Source organism: Ornithorhynchus anatinus, chromosome 1, assembly GCF_004115215.2.
Source record: "Ornithorhynchus anatinus isolate Pmale09 chromosome 1, mOrnAna1.pri.v4, whole genome shotgun sequence".
In the NCBI taxonomy this organism is placed as follows: Eukaryota; Metazoa; Chordata; class Mammalia; order Monotremata; family Ornithorhynchidae; genus Ornithorhynchus; species Ornithorhynchus anatinus.
Window position 1 is genome coordinate 161441613 of NC_041728.1, and position 16629 is coordinate 161458241.

Here is a 16629-nt window from a genome sequence, read left to right on the forward strand (position 1 = left end):
CTCTGCACATAGTAAGCGCTTAACAAATACCAACATTATTATTATTATTATTATTACCCCAGTGCTTAGAACAGTGCTTGGCACATAGCAAGCACTTAGCAAATACCATCATTATTAAATGGCTTCTTTATATACAAGTTAAGTAAAGAATGTCATGGGGACAGCTCCTCCTCCCTTCCCCATCGCCCTGACCCTCCCTCTGCTCTACCCCCATTTCCCCCCACGGCACTTTTGTGTATATATATATACATATTTATTATTCTATTTATTTTATTAATAATGTGTAATATATGTATAACTCTATTTATATTGATGCTATTGATGCCTGTCTACTTGTTTTATTGTCTCTCTCCCCGCTTCTAGACAGTGAGCCCGTTGTTGGGTAGGGATTGTCTCTCTTTGTTGCCGAATTGTACTTTCCAAGCACTTAATGTGGTGCTCTGCACACAGTAAGTGCTCAATAAATACGATTGAATGAATTGAATGAATGAAAGAAGCAGCATGGCCTAGTGGATAGAGACTAGTGGAGTTGGAAGGAACTGGGTTCCAACCCCGGCTCTGCCACTTGCCTGCTGTATGACCTTAGGCGAGTCACTTCACTTTTCTGTTCTTGTTACCTCATCTTTAAAATGGGGATTAAAAGTGTGAGCCCACTGTGGGACAGGGACTGTGTCCAACCTGATTAGTTTGTATCTACTCAGCACTTGTACAGTGCCTAGCACATAGTAAGTGCTTAACAAACCTTTTGAAAAAAAGAGTACACCTCTGGAATGGAAATTAAAAAGAACTAGTTCCTATTTCTGGCACTTTCCGTGACCTACCAAGACTCAGGTTAAGTCACCTGGTAAATATGATTATTTTTGTATTTCTCCAGATGATTATTGTGTATATTAATGAATTCCTTGTGCTCACCAATGCAGTCCTTACAAATTCATTCAGTCGTATTTATTGAGTGCTTACTGTGTGCAAAGCATTGTACTAAGCTCTTGGGAGAATACAACAATAGACAGGCACGTTCCCTGCCCACAACGTGCTTACGGTCTAGAAGGGGAGACAGACATCAATATGCACAAATAAATAAATAAATGATATATACATAAGTGCCTTGGGGCTGAGCTGTGGCTTCATTACATTAGGCTTCTTATGTAGATGGAGTAGGAGGGGGATGCAGATTTTTCCCCAGCTCCCAGGGGCTAAGTGTCTGAAGCCGCCTGGCTGGCTGTTCTTGGAGTGGGGAGGCAACAGGAAACACAGCCAGCAAAGGGTCTTGCTGCCTGTGTCTGATCTGATTCTGCCTACCTTTCATCGTCATAAATTGCTCTTAGTAATTGAGACCTGTAGACCTGTAGACCACACTGAGCCCTAGGGCAAATACAACAGAAGCACAACTGCCATTCCCTTCCCAAAAGGAACTGGTACTTTATCATTTTTGTTGGTTTGAGGAACAGACTAAAGTCAGGAGAAGCCCAGGAGGTTATACAGTGGCGTGATTTGTAGACGAGTTGGAGAGGGAATGATGCTGGATGAGGTGGTGGTCTCTCTTGATAAGCCACCTCTTTGCCTGCTTTCTTTCTCCCAATTTCCTTATCCTTGGCTACTGCCCTCTGCACTTCCTGCCAACCTCCAGTCTCTTCCTATTAAACACAGTTAACATTTAAAAGGTGTTGTTGTTTTCCTACTCTGTCTGAGTCACTGGTACAAATCTCTCCACCTCTAGGCCGTAAGCTTGTTGTGGGCGTGGAATATGACTATTTATTGTTGTATTGTACTCTCCCAAGCGCTTAGCACAGTGCTCTGCATGCAGTAAGCACTCAAATACGATTGAATGAACGAGCGAAAGCATCTAAATACTGCTGAATTGGTAAGGGTCAGGTTAAATAAGTATATAGACTGTAAGCTCGTGGGAAGGGAATATATCTATCAACTCTGTTATAGTGTACTCTCCCAAGTGCTTAGTACAGTGCTTTGCACACAGTAAGCCCTCAATAAGTACAGTAGATTTAGAAGCAGCATGGCTTAGTGCGAAGATCACAGGCTTGGGAGTCAGAGGTCATGGGTTCTAATCCTGGCTCCACCATTTATCAGCTGTGTGACTTTGGGCAAGTCACTTAACTTCTCTGTGCCTCAGTTACCTCATCTGTAAAATGGGGATTAAGACTATGAACCCCACGTGGGAGTACCTGATTATCTTGTAGCTACCCCGCTGCTTAGAAAAGTGCATGGTATATAGTAAGCACTTAACAAATACCATTATTATTATTATTATCATAAAACTTGTTGCTTAAAAAAAGTCAGGCTCTGTTCCAGGTCTTGAAACCTGCAATCATTTAACCATTTGGAACTGCTTTTGACTTACAGACATTGTCATTTGGACAATTGACATCTTTTTCCATGTTAATGTAGGAAAAGTGGGAGACACAATGCAGATTATATAAATAGTGAGGGTGACATAGGCCATCTCAATAATTTGGGGAGGCAGCTGCCTGGATCAGAAATGGCCCTTGGAGAGTAGTTTGGAAAGAGCCTCTCTTGTAAAACTACACATTTCCAAGAAAGGGAGTTCTCTACCTACAAGTGAAAGGGAGTTCTCTACCCACAAGTTTACAGTCTAGAGTCGACCAAATCCAAATCGTACAGCAGCACCAGTAACACAGCTCCACACCTGTTTGAATGTTACAGAAATCATGTAAAAATGGGGGATAGTTATACAAGTTAATATGTATTTTGGTGTTGATTCACAATAATATAGTAATGAGAATAATTGTGGCTTTTCATAACCCCTTACTATGTGGCAATTCATTCATTCAATCGTATTTGAGTGCTTACTGTGTGCAGAGCACTGTACTAAGCGCTTGGAAAGTACAATTCAGCAACAGGTAATAATAATAATAATGTTGGTATTTGTTAAATGCTTAATATATACAGAGCACTGTTCGAAGTGCTGGGGTAGATGCAGGGTAATCAGGTTGTCCCTCATGAGGTTCACAGTCTTCATCCCCATTTTACAGATGAGGGAACTAAGGCATAGAGAAGGTAAGTGACTTACTCAAGGTCATCACCAGGCAAATGGCAGAGCGGGATTAGAATCCAGGTTCCTCAATTGCCAGAGTTTAGGAGCTCTGTTGAAGTGAATTAGGGGTAGGTATCTGTCAAAATTCAGCATTGTTGCTTTGATTTAGATGATGGATTTAGAATAACCAAATGAAAGGTCAATGTTAAATCTCACATGAACTGAAAAAGGAAAAAAAAAGTTTTCCTCAATTTTCAAGTATTCCAAGTTGACATTCTTTTCCAGCAATATGTTTCTACTAAGAACTTGTAGGGAAAGGCACTTTTTTTTTTACAGAATATTTGCTACATTAATCAGCCTTTTCTTACTTTTTAAAGGTGAAGAATTTTCATTCTTGAAGGATCTTTCTGACATGATAACTACCGAAGAAAATCAGTACGTGATGAAAATTGCCAACTCCCTCTTTGTGCAAAATGGATTTCACATCAATGACAAATGTTTGCAGATGATGAAAAAATACTTTAAGGCTGAAGTAGAGAATGTAGATTTCAATCAAAATGTAGCTACAGCCAACCACATCAATAAATGGGTGGAGAATAACACAAATGGTATGTTCTTCAGTTCTTTTTGTTTCCTTAATGACTGAATGTTACAAATGTTTCCTTTAAAAAAAATTAATATTTAAAACTTTTGGAGAAAGATCCAGCTAAATGGAAAAGCACAGTTTCCCTTTTCAGGGTAAATGCCTTGGCATTTCCTTCAGGTTATTGCTATTGGGTGTCCTGTCAGCAGCTAAAGTTCAATACATCAAAAACTGAACTCCCTATACATCCTCTCCTCCCATCACGTTGTGAGATCCTTGAAGTCAGAAATCATGTCTACCAACCCTATCATATTTAACTCTCCCAAGTGCTTAGTGCAGTGATTTTCACACAATGGCTGCTCAGTAAATAACACTGATTAATCAGTTGATCACAGCTGAAACTCCCACATTCTATCTCTGAGACCTGTATTCTTGACATTATCTTTCACTCTTCCTTTGCTTTCAACTCCCATATTCTGTGACTCACCAAATCCCGTTGGTTTTTCCTCCACATTCAAATGGCCGCCACTCTGGGACACTTGTCGTATCACAACTTGATAATAATAATAATAACTGTGGTATTTCAGTGCTTACTATGTTCCAGGCACTGTACTAAGCACAGGGGCCAGGGTGGGGATACATGCAAATGGGGTTGGATACATTGACTACTGCATAAAGTTCTTCTGTGGTTTCCCTGCTCTGAGCTCTTTCGTACTACAGTCTATTTTCCCTTTGCTGCCTGAATTATTTTTCTGAAATGTCAATCTGCATATACTCTCCACTCCTCAAAAACTTCCAACAACTAACCATTTCTCTCCAAATGGAAATTTCTGACCATTTGCTATAAGGTATCCAACTAGGTCTGTCCCTCTTATTTTTCCTCTCTAATCTGTCATATACCCAGCTCACACTCTTTGTCCCTTTCAAGTGAGCCTATTCATTGGCCCTTGTTTTGTCTCCACCACTGCCAACCTGCCTGGAATTCTCCTTCTCTTCAAATTTTATCAACAACGTCACACCCTATTTTCTAAGTCCTTCTGAATTCACATCTCCTCCAGGAGGTCTTTTCCCTGTTAATTTCTATTCTCCCCGACTTATATCCACTCTACTGCCTGCTCAGCACGTCTGCACTACATGGCCTAGTGAATAAAGCATGGGCCTGGAAGTCAGAAGGACCTGGGTTCTAATCTCAGCCCCACCACTTGGCTGCTGTATGACCTTGGGCAGATCACTTCAATTCTCTGTGCCTGTTACCTCATCTGTAAAATGGGATTAAGACTGTGAGCCCCAAATGGGTCATGGACTATGTTCAATAATAATAATAATGATAATAATAATGTTGGTATTTGTTAAGCGCTTACTATGTGCAAAGCACTGTTCTAAGTGCTGGGGTAGATACAGGGTAATCAAGTTGTCCCACGTGAGGCTCACAATTAATCCTCATTTTACAGATAAGGTAACTGAGGCATAGAGAAGTTAAGTGACTTGCCCACAGTCACACAGCTGCCAACCTGAGTAACTTCTATCTACCTCAGTATTTAGTTTAATACCTGGTACATAGTAAGCGCTTAACAAAAAACAATTAAAAAAATACTCAGCCTCCTATAGCACTCTTGTACATGTCTTATATACCTTGCTATTCTGTGCAGATGAAATCCAAATCTACATCCTGAGTTTCTTCCTTCCTCTAGACTTTGTTTCTGATGGGCAAGGATAGTGCCCAACAACTCTAGTGTTTTGTACTCAGCCATGTGTTTAATTCAGTGCTTGTCACAGAGTAAGTGCTCAATAAATATCAAGCAACCAATCATATTTATTGAGCACTTACTCTGTGCTAGAGAGAGCACAGTATAACAGAGCTGGTAGATATGTTCCCTGCCTACAGTGAGTTGACAGTCCCGAGGGGAAGAGAGACATTAATAAAAGTAATAAATTACAGACATGAATATTATATGCAATGAAGGTGAGGGGAATAAAGGGTACAAATCCAAAGCAAGAGTGATTCAGAAGGGAAAGGGAGTAAAAGAAATGAGGGAAATGAGAGCTTTAAAAATGGAGAGAGCTAGATAATAATAATAATGCTGGCATTTGTTAATGCTTACTATGTGCGAAGCACTGTTCTGAGTGCTGGGGGCATACAAGCCTATCAGGTTGTCTCACGTGGGGCTCACAGTCTTAATCCCCATTTTACAGATGGGGTAACTGAGGCACAGAGAAGTTAAATGACTTGCCCAAAGTCACACAGCAGGCAAATGGTGGAGCCGGGATTAGAACCCACGACCTCTGACTCCCAAACCCATTCTCTTTCCACTGAGCCATGCTAGATGTGAAGAGGAGGCAGGGGTCAGAGGCAGGACATGGGTGAGGGGGTGGCAGTGAGTTAAACAAGATCAAAGTACAGTGAGTAGGTTTGCATTAAAGGAGCAAAGTGTGCTGCCTGGGTTGTAGTAGGAAATCAGTGTTAGGAGGGGGCAAGGCGATTGAGTGCTTTAAAGCCCCCGGTAAGGAGTTTCTTCTTGATGCAGATTTGGATGGGCAATCACTGGAGGAAAGTTCTTGAAGAGTGGGGAAGCACAGACTTAATGGTTTTGTAGAAAACTAATTTTGGCAGCAGAGTGAAATACACGGACTGAAGTTGGGAATGAGAGGAGGCAGGGAGGTCCACAAGGAGGGGGGATAGAATGAGTGCTTGGATTGATATGGCAAAAGTGTGGATTGAGAGGAAAGGACCGATTTTAATCATGTTTTGAAGTTCAGACTGACAGGATTTGGTGTCAGATCTCTTTTCTGCAATCTCTCAGATGCCTCCAGAACATTTCTGTGTGGATGTCCACAACACCTCAACCTCAACGTGTCCAAAAACTGAGCTCCTTTTTTCTTTCATATTTTCTCATCCACCTAGCTTTCCCATCACTGTAGACACCACCACCACCCTCCTTGTCTCAAGTCCACAACCTTGGTGTTATCCTTGACTCCATCCTCTTTCAACCTCTAGATTCAGCCTCTCCTCAAATTCTGTCGGCCTTTCCTTCACACCTCTAGAATCCTCCCTTTCCTCTCTAGCCAATCTTCCATCCCACCGGTTGATCACATGTCATGGCCTGCCTCGGCTACTACATCAGCCTTCCTTCTTACCATCCTGCCCCCAACTTCTTCCCTCTCCAGTCATAGCACTTAGTACAGTGCTTGTTTCCACCCCAGATTGTGTTTCTATCCACCCCAGCGCTTAGAACAGCGCTTAGCACATAAGCGTTTAACAAATACCGTCATTATTATTATTATTACTCTATCCGCCAAGCCAAATTACTCTTCTTTCTGTATAATGCTTGCTACCTTAGTCAATCACATTGTCCTTGAATGCTGCAGGTTGTTCGTTTCTCATGGGATGTTCAAGTATGCACAGTTTTGTCATTCACACTGCAGTCTACAGATCTTTCTAAATAATGCAACAATATCAGAGAATTCTTCGCTAATGTGAATTTAATGCTGGGATGGCACATCTCTTGATAATCTTAATAAAACATCTGCATTTCTCTAAAAGGAATAATTTAATTTAAAATTGTGCGAAGTGTCCTTTGAGATATATTTTTGTTTCATGTCAGATTTAACCAGAAATGTTCTTTTTTCGGTTTGCCTTCTCTTTCCCTTTGTTCCCTTACCCCTTCTGCTCATTTCCTCTTTCCCAGGTCTCGTAAAAGACTTGGTGTCATCAAGGGACTTCAGTGCTTTTACTAGTCTGGCCCTCATTAATGCGATCTACTTCAAAGGAAACTGGAAGTCACAATTTAGACCTGAAAACACAAGGACCTTCTCATTCACTAAGGATGATGAAAGTGAAGTTCAGATTCCAATGATGTACCAACAGGGAGAGTTTTATTATGGTGAGTCTGGGTTTTGATAGACAGCTGATTGTGGGTGGGGCTGTACCTTATAAACATACAAAGTTGTCACCCCATCATTGTGCTCCCTAAAACTACTATCTTCACATCTCCAAAGTTCTGCCCATCTTTTTTTAATCTCTCAATCCGCAACACGGCCCTGGTGGATAGGGCACGGGCTGGGAGTCCGAAAGACCTGCGTTCTAGTCCTGACTCTTCCACGTGTCTGCTTTATGACTTTGGACAAGTCACTTCTCTGGGCCTCAGTTACTTCATCTGTAAAATGGGGATTCAGATTGTGAGCCCCAGGTGGGACATGCACTGTGTCCAGATGGATTGCCTTGTATTTACCCCAGGGCTTAGAACTGTGGCTGACACATAGTGTTTAACAAATACCATTTTTTAAAAAGAAATTGTAAATGACTGACCTAGATTAGTCAGATATCATCTTCATGTCACTAGAGTGTAAGCTCACTGTGGGCAGGGAACGTGTCTGTTTATTGTTGCATTGTAATAATGTTGGTTTTTGTTAAGCGCTTACTATATGCAGAGCACTGTTCTAAGCACTGGGGTAGATACGGGGTAATCAGGTTGTCCCACGTGAAGCTCACAGTTAACCCCCATTTTACAGATGAGGTAACAGGCACAGAGAAGTTAAGTGACTTGCCCACAGTCATACAGCTGACAAGTGGCAGAGCTAGGATTCGAACCCATGACTTATGATTCCCAAGCCCAGGCTCTTTCCACTGAGCCATGCTGCTTCTCTAAGCACTCTCCCAAGTGCTAGGTACAGTGCTCTGTACCCAGTAAGCACTCAAAAAGTCTGATTGAATGAAAATCCACCATCCTCAGCTGAATGTCCCTGTAGCACAAGGTTTGGAAACGACTTTGTGCAGAAAAGCCGAGTCCAAGGGAAACTCTAGATGGTTGGTGCGTTGAGACAGTCAAACAATTTACACACACACACACACACACACACACACACACACATAACATAGGAATCTAACTATTAAAATGCATCATTCCTCTTCTTTGTGTCACTCGCCGGTGGCAACTGGACCTGATCTTACAGCCGTCCTCCCCAGAGCTCCTCTCTCCTGCCCTGGGGTTCCTTGGCTTCATGGGTTCCCTATGTGGCAGATGACATTTTATGTCACACTGAGCCCGATGCAATTTGTACCATGCAGCAGTAGCTGCTAATAACATTAGGGGAGAGGAGGGGGAAGAAAAGAGGATGAAAAGGAAGAGAAGGGGAAGGTGAGGGAATGGAGAAAGAAGGAGGGTTTGACCTCATGAGATGCTGGTACTGGCAGAGGTTAGTATCTTCCAGTTTTCATTCATTCATTTGTTCAATTGTATTTGAGTGCTTACCATGTACAGAACACTGTACTAAGCACTTGGAAAGTACAGTGCAACAATAAAGAGACAAACCCTGCCCACAATGGGCTTATATTCCTCCTCTTGCACTTCCCCTCTCACTCCTGCCATCTTTACAGATATGTACAGGTGTATATATATATATCTGTAATTTATTTACTTATAAATATGTCTGTCTCCCCCCTAGACTATACGTTTGTTGTGGGCAGGGAATGTGTCTGGTACGCTGCTATAGTATACTCCCCCAAGTACCTAGTACAGTGCTCTGCACACAGTAAGCACTCAATAAATATGAGTGACTGAGTCCTGGGGTGTGAAATAGCCATGCTCCAACCTGATTTACTTATACCCACCTCAGCACTTAGTACAGCTCCTGGCACATAGTAAGCACTTAATAAATACCATAATTATTATTATAGCCCAAGAGCATCCACTTCCTCAATCCTGGGCCCACCAGGACAGACAGGGACCCCTCGCCTCCTTCCTAAGCCCCCCTGGGAGAGCTCTAGGGACATGCAAACCCTCTATTCGCTCTCTCCCCTCGCCGCGGCCCACAACAGGATTCAGCTGTGCAGCTCGGGAAGGGACAGAGTAAGATTTTCCAGATTCCCAGGGCTGTAGAGAAGGCCTGGCCCTGCTCCTGCCCTGGCCTGCTCCTGCCCTGGCCTCTGCCACTACTGCTGCTGCCTTGACTCCTGGCTTTAGCTTCCAAGCAGTGTGGCTCAGTGGAAAGAGCCTGGGCTCTTGGTTCTAATTCTAATTCTAAAGAGTCTTGGGTTCTAATCCCTGCTCCACTACTTGTCAGCTGTGGGACTTAAGGTAAGCCACTTAACTTCATTGTGCCCCAGTTATCTCATTTGTAAAATGGGGATTAAGACTGTGAACCCCAAGTGAGACAACCTGATTACCTTGTATCTCCCCTAGTGCTTAGATCCGTGCTTGGCACATAGTAAGTGCTTAACAAATACCATCATTATTATTATTTAAAAAGCTAGTAGGCCCGTGGGAATAGCCAGGTTAGGCAGAAATTCCCCTCCACCTGGGACAGGAATTCATTGACTGTGTGGCCCCAGTCATTCATTCATTCAATTGTATTTATAGACCACTTACTGTGTGTAGACCACCATACTAAGTGCTTGGGAGAGTACAGTATAACAAATATTTCCCAGGCCAATTGGCATGAGTGAGGAGTCTGAGCGGCATGGGTATGGCCCCACCCTGGTTTTTTGCCAGGCCCCTGAGTCCTTTGGGACTCTACTCGGTCCACGGAGAAGGAGCATGGCTTAATGAAAAGAGGCCTGGAGTCAGGGAATCCCAGCTTCACCACTTGTCTGCTCTCTGACCTTGGGTAAGTCACATTACTTCTCAGGGCCTCAGGTACTTCATCTGAAAAATAGGGATTAAGACTGTGAGCCCCGTGTGGAACAGGGACTGATTAGTTTCTGCCTACCCCAGTGCTTAGAAACGTGCTTGACACATAATAAGCCCTTAACAAATATCATTGTTGCTGTTATTTTTTTAAAAATCTCAGCTCTGCTACTTGCCTACTTGGACAAGTCACTTAATTTCTCTGTGATAATAATAATAATAATAACAACAACAACACTGTGGTGTTTGTTGAATACTTACTATGTGCCAAGCAGTGAACTAAGTATTGGGGTAGATACAAGGTCATCAGATCTCCACTCGGGTCTCATAGTCTAAGTAGGAGGTAGAACAGCCATTGACTCCCTATTTTACAGTTGAGAAAACTGAGGCGCAGAGAAGTTAAAGTGACTTGCCCAAGGTCTCACAGCAGGTAAATGGCTTATCCGGGTTTAGAACCCAGGGCCTCTGACTCCCAGACCCCAATCTTTCCAGTAGCCCACGCTGCTTCTATGCCTCAGATTCCTCATCTATAAAGTAGAGATTCAATATCTGGTCTCCCTCCTGAGTAGAATGTGAATCCCATGTAGATAGGGGCTTTGTCCAATATGATTGTTTTGTATCTACCCCAGTACAGTACTAAGTGCAGAGTAAGTGCTTAAGAAGTACTACTATCACTAATATTATCATTATTGTAATTACTATTATTTTTATTATTACTTTTTTTCCAGGAATCAATGCCATTAGATATTGAGATTTTTTTTTTTCCTTGGGCGATAAAAGTTGCGATCACTTATCTGTACAACCCCAAATCAGAACCAAAATTAGCCATGTGGTCTTTAGGGTAGCCAAGGAAAATAAGGGAAGCTCCATCCAGGATCTGTGAGGGGCCTAGTGACCAAGGCCCAGCCAGATTCTTATACACAGAGACGATTAAGGTCAACAAGAAAACTGGATCAATCAATTAATCATATTAATTGAGGTGCTTGCAGGGGGCAGAGTACTGTACTAATGCTTGGAAGAGTACAGTGCATGGCACAAAGTAAGCACTTAACATATATCATAATAATTATTATTATTGTCATTATCATAATATAAGAGAGTCAATAGACATGTTCCCTTCCCACAGTGAGTTTACAATCTAGAGGGGGAGACAGACATTAGTATCAGTAAATGAATTAGAAATTATACGTAATTGAAGCAGCGAGGCTTAGTGGCAAGAGCCCGGGCTTGGGAGTCAGAGGTCGTGGGTTCTAATCCCGGCTCTGCCACTTATCAGCTGCATGACTTTGGGCGAGTCACTTCACTGCTCTGGGCCTCAGTCACCTCATCTGTAAAATTGGGATCAAGACTGTGAGTCCCATGTGGGACAACCTGATTACCTTGTATCTACCCCAGCGCTTAGAACAGTGCTTGGCATATAGTAAGTGCTTAACATATACCATCATTATTTTGTTAATTGCTGTGGGGCTGAGGGAGGGGTGTATAGAGGGTGCAAATAGATGTGTTAGTGTGATATGGAAGGGAGTGGGAGAAGAGAAAACGCAGGCTTAGGAAGGATTCTTGGAGGAGATGTACTTTTAATAAGGTTTTGAAGGTAGAGAGATTGATAATCTATCAAGTATGAAGAGGAAGGATACTACAGGCCAAAGGCAGGATGTGGGTGAGAGCTCAGCAATGAGAGAGATGAGATCGAGGTCCAGTGAGTAGGTTGGCATTAGACAAGCAAAGTGTGTGGGCTGGGTTGTAGTAGGAAAGCAGTGAGGTGAGGTAGGAGGGGGCATGATGACTGAAGGCGTTCAAGCCAATGGTGAGGAGTTTCTGATTGATGTGGAGGTGGATGGGCAACCACTGGAGGTTCTTGAGGAGTAGGGAAAGTGCTTAGTACAGTACCTTGCACATAATAAATGCTTAACAAATAGCAGCTTGGCTCAGTGAAAAGAACGCGGGCTTGGGAGTCAGAGGTTATGGGTTCGAATCCCGGATCTGCCACTTGTCAGCTGTGTGACTGTGGGCAAGTCACTTTACTTCTCTGTGCCTCAGTTCCCTCATCTGTAAAATGGGGATTAAAACTGTGAGCCCCACGTGGGACAACCTGATCACCTCCTATCCCCCAGCGCTTAGAACAGTGCTTTGCACATAGTAAGCGCTTAACAAATGGCACCATTAATTTTTAGACTGTAAGCCCGTCAATGGGCAGGGATTGTCTCTATCTGTTGCCGAATTGTACATTCCAAGCGCTTAGTACAGTGCTCTGCATATAGTAAGCACTCAATAAATACTATTGAATGAATGAATAAAAATAATTATTATTATTATGTCCTGAACATTTCTGTAGAAAAATCACCTGAGCAGCAGAGTGAAGCATGGACTGGAGTGGGGAGAAACAGGAGGCAGAGAGGTCAGCATGGAGGTTGATGCAGTAATCAAGGCATTCTGTCTTGAATATCTCTCTCCAAATATATTCCTTTTTTCCAGATAACTCCATATACATATCCCACAGGCAGATTGAAAGGTGTAAGTGTCACTCTCCTGGAATCATTAAAAGGTTTGCAATGGTCTTGTAATCCTTCTTTTTTAGGGGAATTCAGTGACGGCTCCAATGAAGCAGGAGGTATCTATCAAGTTCTGGAAATACCGTATGAGGGAGATGAGATAAGTATGATGCTCATTCTTTCCAGACAAGAAGTGCCATTAGTAACCTTGGAACCGTTAGTCAAACCTCAGCTGATTGAAGAATGGGCCAACTCTGTGAAGAAGCAAAAAGTGGAAGTGTACCTGCCGAGGTGAGGCATAATCCTTTTTTTCTCAAGATGGAGCGAAACAAAATTGCATCGAGTCAGAACCTCTGGTAAAAGGAATGATTAAACTTGGGTTGCTAAACCTAAAATCCTGCCGGGTTGTTCTGAATGTTGTTAGTGTGACTTGCAAACCTAGAATTTGGAAAATAATGAAAAGATAAGAGAATATCTAAAAGGTTACTGCCCCATCCAGAAATAGAAATATTAGTCCATTAACCAATATCTGTGAACTTTGTGTGGGACAGGGACTTTGCCCAACCTGATTGACTTGTATCATCCCCTGTGTTTAGCACAGGGCCTGGAACATAGTAAATGCTTAACAGATACCATAATTATCATTATTATTGCTATTATTATTATCAAGAGGTACATATTAATAAACAACTTAAGCATGTTCTAGTTTTGTAATGCTCAAAATGTTCATTGGATTCATATTAAATTTTATAAATTGGGAAATAAAATACTTTTCTTCATATTAGTAAAATTATGTCCCCATATCTTAGTAAAATGTAGCCTACAGTGCTTTAACACTTCTTTTTTAAGTCATGTACATTTTTCTTTATAGCATAATGGAGATATCATGTGAAAACCAAAATAGAGTCATGTCAAGATGCTAAAATTTTCTTCCAAGGTGTAACTTCTGACACCCTACTTGTCACAGGCAATGTACTCAGCAAATTAAGGAAGTGAAAGAATAGTTGGAAGATCCATGGCTCTCCTTCAACTCAGGCATTTACTGTGACTACCATTTTGTTTATATTCTGGATTGACTCCTCTTGATCATGTGATCACAGAATATGCTTGTACTTTCACAAGATGGCATGTTTGAGAAGCAGCATGGCCTAGTGGGTAGAGCACAGCCTGGGAGTCGGAAGGTCATGGGTTTTAATCCCGGTACTACCATTTGTCTGCTATGTGAACTTGGGAAAACGCTTCACTTCTCTGTGCCTGTTACCTCATCTGTAAAATGGGGATAGAGACTGTGAGCCCCACATGGGACAGGGACTGTGTCTAACCAATTTGCTGTATGCACCCCAGTGCTTAGTACAGTGTCTGACACATAGTAAGCGCTTAAATACCATAATTATTATTACAGGTAGATTTAATACTGGCTTGTCAGAAATTTCCGGCTACCGTATTATCAAATTATAAATTCTTCTCATGTCACTAGAAACCTACGCAGGTTCTACTTAGAATTTTCTGCACATTCTCTAGGAAATGTAAAGAAATTCTAAATCATAAATCTCATTATCCCTCTTACAAACAGGGAAGGTAACTATGGTTAAGTGGCAGAGAAAGACTGAAGGTGTATTTTCAGGGAGATGATATTTCATGAGAAAAACAGATGTCTGAATAATTGGCTTCAAGATGTTTGATTTAACAATATACAATTTAATCTAGTAGAAAATTTGTGGTACTAATCATTTTTAAATTCATATAAGTATGATTTCACTTGACTTATTTATTTGAATTGTAGGAATTATGAATCCTATTTATTACTGGAAGATTTACTTTTAATGTAAATACATATTAATAAATGTGTAAATTCCTTAAAACCCACACTAGGCTTGAAATTCAATATAGTGATACTCTTTTTTCCTAATTGAATCCAATTTACTGCAATTTTCCCCATGTACTGGATTTCTATTAGGATTCAGAGGTGTCAGCAGGATTTTATCAGTGGGCTAAAAAAACATTCCACCAATATTTTGTGTGTTCATTCAAGAATGCTTGCTAAAAATGTGACCTGCCAACTCCGTCCACTGAGAAATTAAAAGCAGCAGCTGTAGAACAAAATAAATTTTCCTATTCTAAAATATACTCTCCAGCTATGAAGTGGATTTGTTTCCCATTCATTAGTAATAGTACCCAAATTACTAAATGTAGCTCTTACTTTGAATTTCCAGGAAGGCCTGTACAGATGTTAAACTATATTCTTTTTTGAGTGTTAAATTATTATTTTCCATTTAAATGAACTAATGTGTTCTACAATTTAATCCTGTTTTTTAATCAGTTGAAAGGGAATATGAGCTGATGAAAATGAATCATAAAGCATCTCCAAGTTTATAGGTTTTTTATTTCAATTATGTTACTTCTGCCATCTCTGTTGTATTATCCTCTCCCAAATGTTTAGTATAACGCCCTGCAGATAGTAAGCACTTTATAAATACCATTGATGTTGTGTTTTCAGTAAAAAGTGCAAAATCTGTCATGTTTTCACAAAGAGGAAATTCTGTCTGCAAAAGGGAAACTCTGTGTAAGCAATTTGGTACAAGTTATGGGGTGAGGGAACATGATCTGAGTTCTCAGATCTTTCTCTCTCAGGGTATCAAAGACAATCAAAATAACTTAGCTTTCTTACTTTTTTTTCCTTGCTTGATTACCTCATTTTTCTTACTAATTGAAAAAAGTAGAACGCCAGTAACGTTAATCGGTTGCATTGAGACAATTAGATTTCTAAATAAAATTAGGTCTAGCTTTCTCATGCAGGATGTTGTCCAATATAGGAGTGTTGGCCATATTAACCTAAATTTTAACAGTTGGTTTAGATAACTATGCTTAGATAATTTGTGTTCCAATCAACACCCTATCAGCCACATCTAGAGTCCAGTTGCTACTTAAAGAACCAAAAAAGGAAGTAAAAATGTGATCCCTGCCCATGATTAGCTTGATGATTTGAGGAGACAGTAGACATAAATGAATGTCTCCATTGTTAGGGTGTAAACATCTTGTGTACAGCGAATGTGTCACTCCCTACTTTATTCTGTATTTTCCAAACCTCTAGAACACTGCCTTCCACCAAGTCTGCTCACATCTCCCCCCTCCTCAGAAACCTCCAATGGTTACCCATCCATCTCTGCATCAAACTCCTTACCATCATCTTTAGGGCACATGATCAACTCTCCCCTTCGTACTTTACCTCTCTGATCTCCTACTGTGTCACTCATTACATTAGTCACTGTACCTTGATCTCATCTCTCCTTCTGCAGATCTCTTTCCAGGTCAGAGGAAGACCCTTTGGTCTAGAACTCCTCACCCTTCATTTCCATCAGACCACCACTCTACCCATCTTCAAAGCCCTACTAAAATCATAACTCTTCCAAGAGACCTTTCCTGATGAACTTCTTATTTCTCCACACTATTAGCCCTCCCTTCTGCATCGCGTAAGCATTTGGGTCTATACCCTTTAAGCTCTTTGATACTCACCCTACCCCCAGCCCACTTTCCCTAGCTGTAATATATTTTCATGTTTATCTCCCAACTAGAATGTAAGGTCCTTGAGGGCAGAGATCATGTCTTTCAACTCTATTGTAAGTATCCTACTCTCCTAAATGCTTAATATATTGCTTTGCCCATAGTAAGTAGTTTGCCCATAGTGAGTGCACTAATACAGTTACTAAATATGCATGATTTGACAAGTATGTTTACTGAATCTATAAAAAGGCCCTTTTTGAAGACAAATGTTATGGCACTGTAAAGACTATGTTAAATTGATGTTTATATTTGTGTACACACACATGTAATTGTTACATATGTGTGTTTAGCAAAATATAACAGCAGTTGAATATTTGACTTAATCCTTAGAATTATAGGAAAAGAGTGTAGGACTGGAAG

The 16629-nt window shown here is 41.2% G+C and overlaps 1 protein-coding gene across 2 annotated transcripts in view; it reads left to right on the forward strand.

The window, feature by feature from the left end:
* The window catches only part of SERPINI1 (serpin family I member 1), a 94238-nt gene that overhangs the window by 52843 nt on the left and 24766 nt on the right, over positions 1–16629 (forward strand). For both annotated transcript variants that reach the window (XM_029073812.2, XM_001505517.5), the window contains exons 3-5: positions 3388–3618; positions 7280–7474; positions 12795–12999. In XM_029073812.2, coding sequence (XP_028929645.1) covers positions 3388–3618; positions 7280–7474; positions 12795–12999 — 631 coding nt within the window. The remainder of the gene's footprint in view (positions 1–3387; positions 3619–7279; positions 7475–12794; positions 13000–16629) is intronic.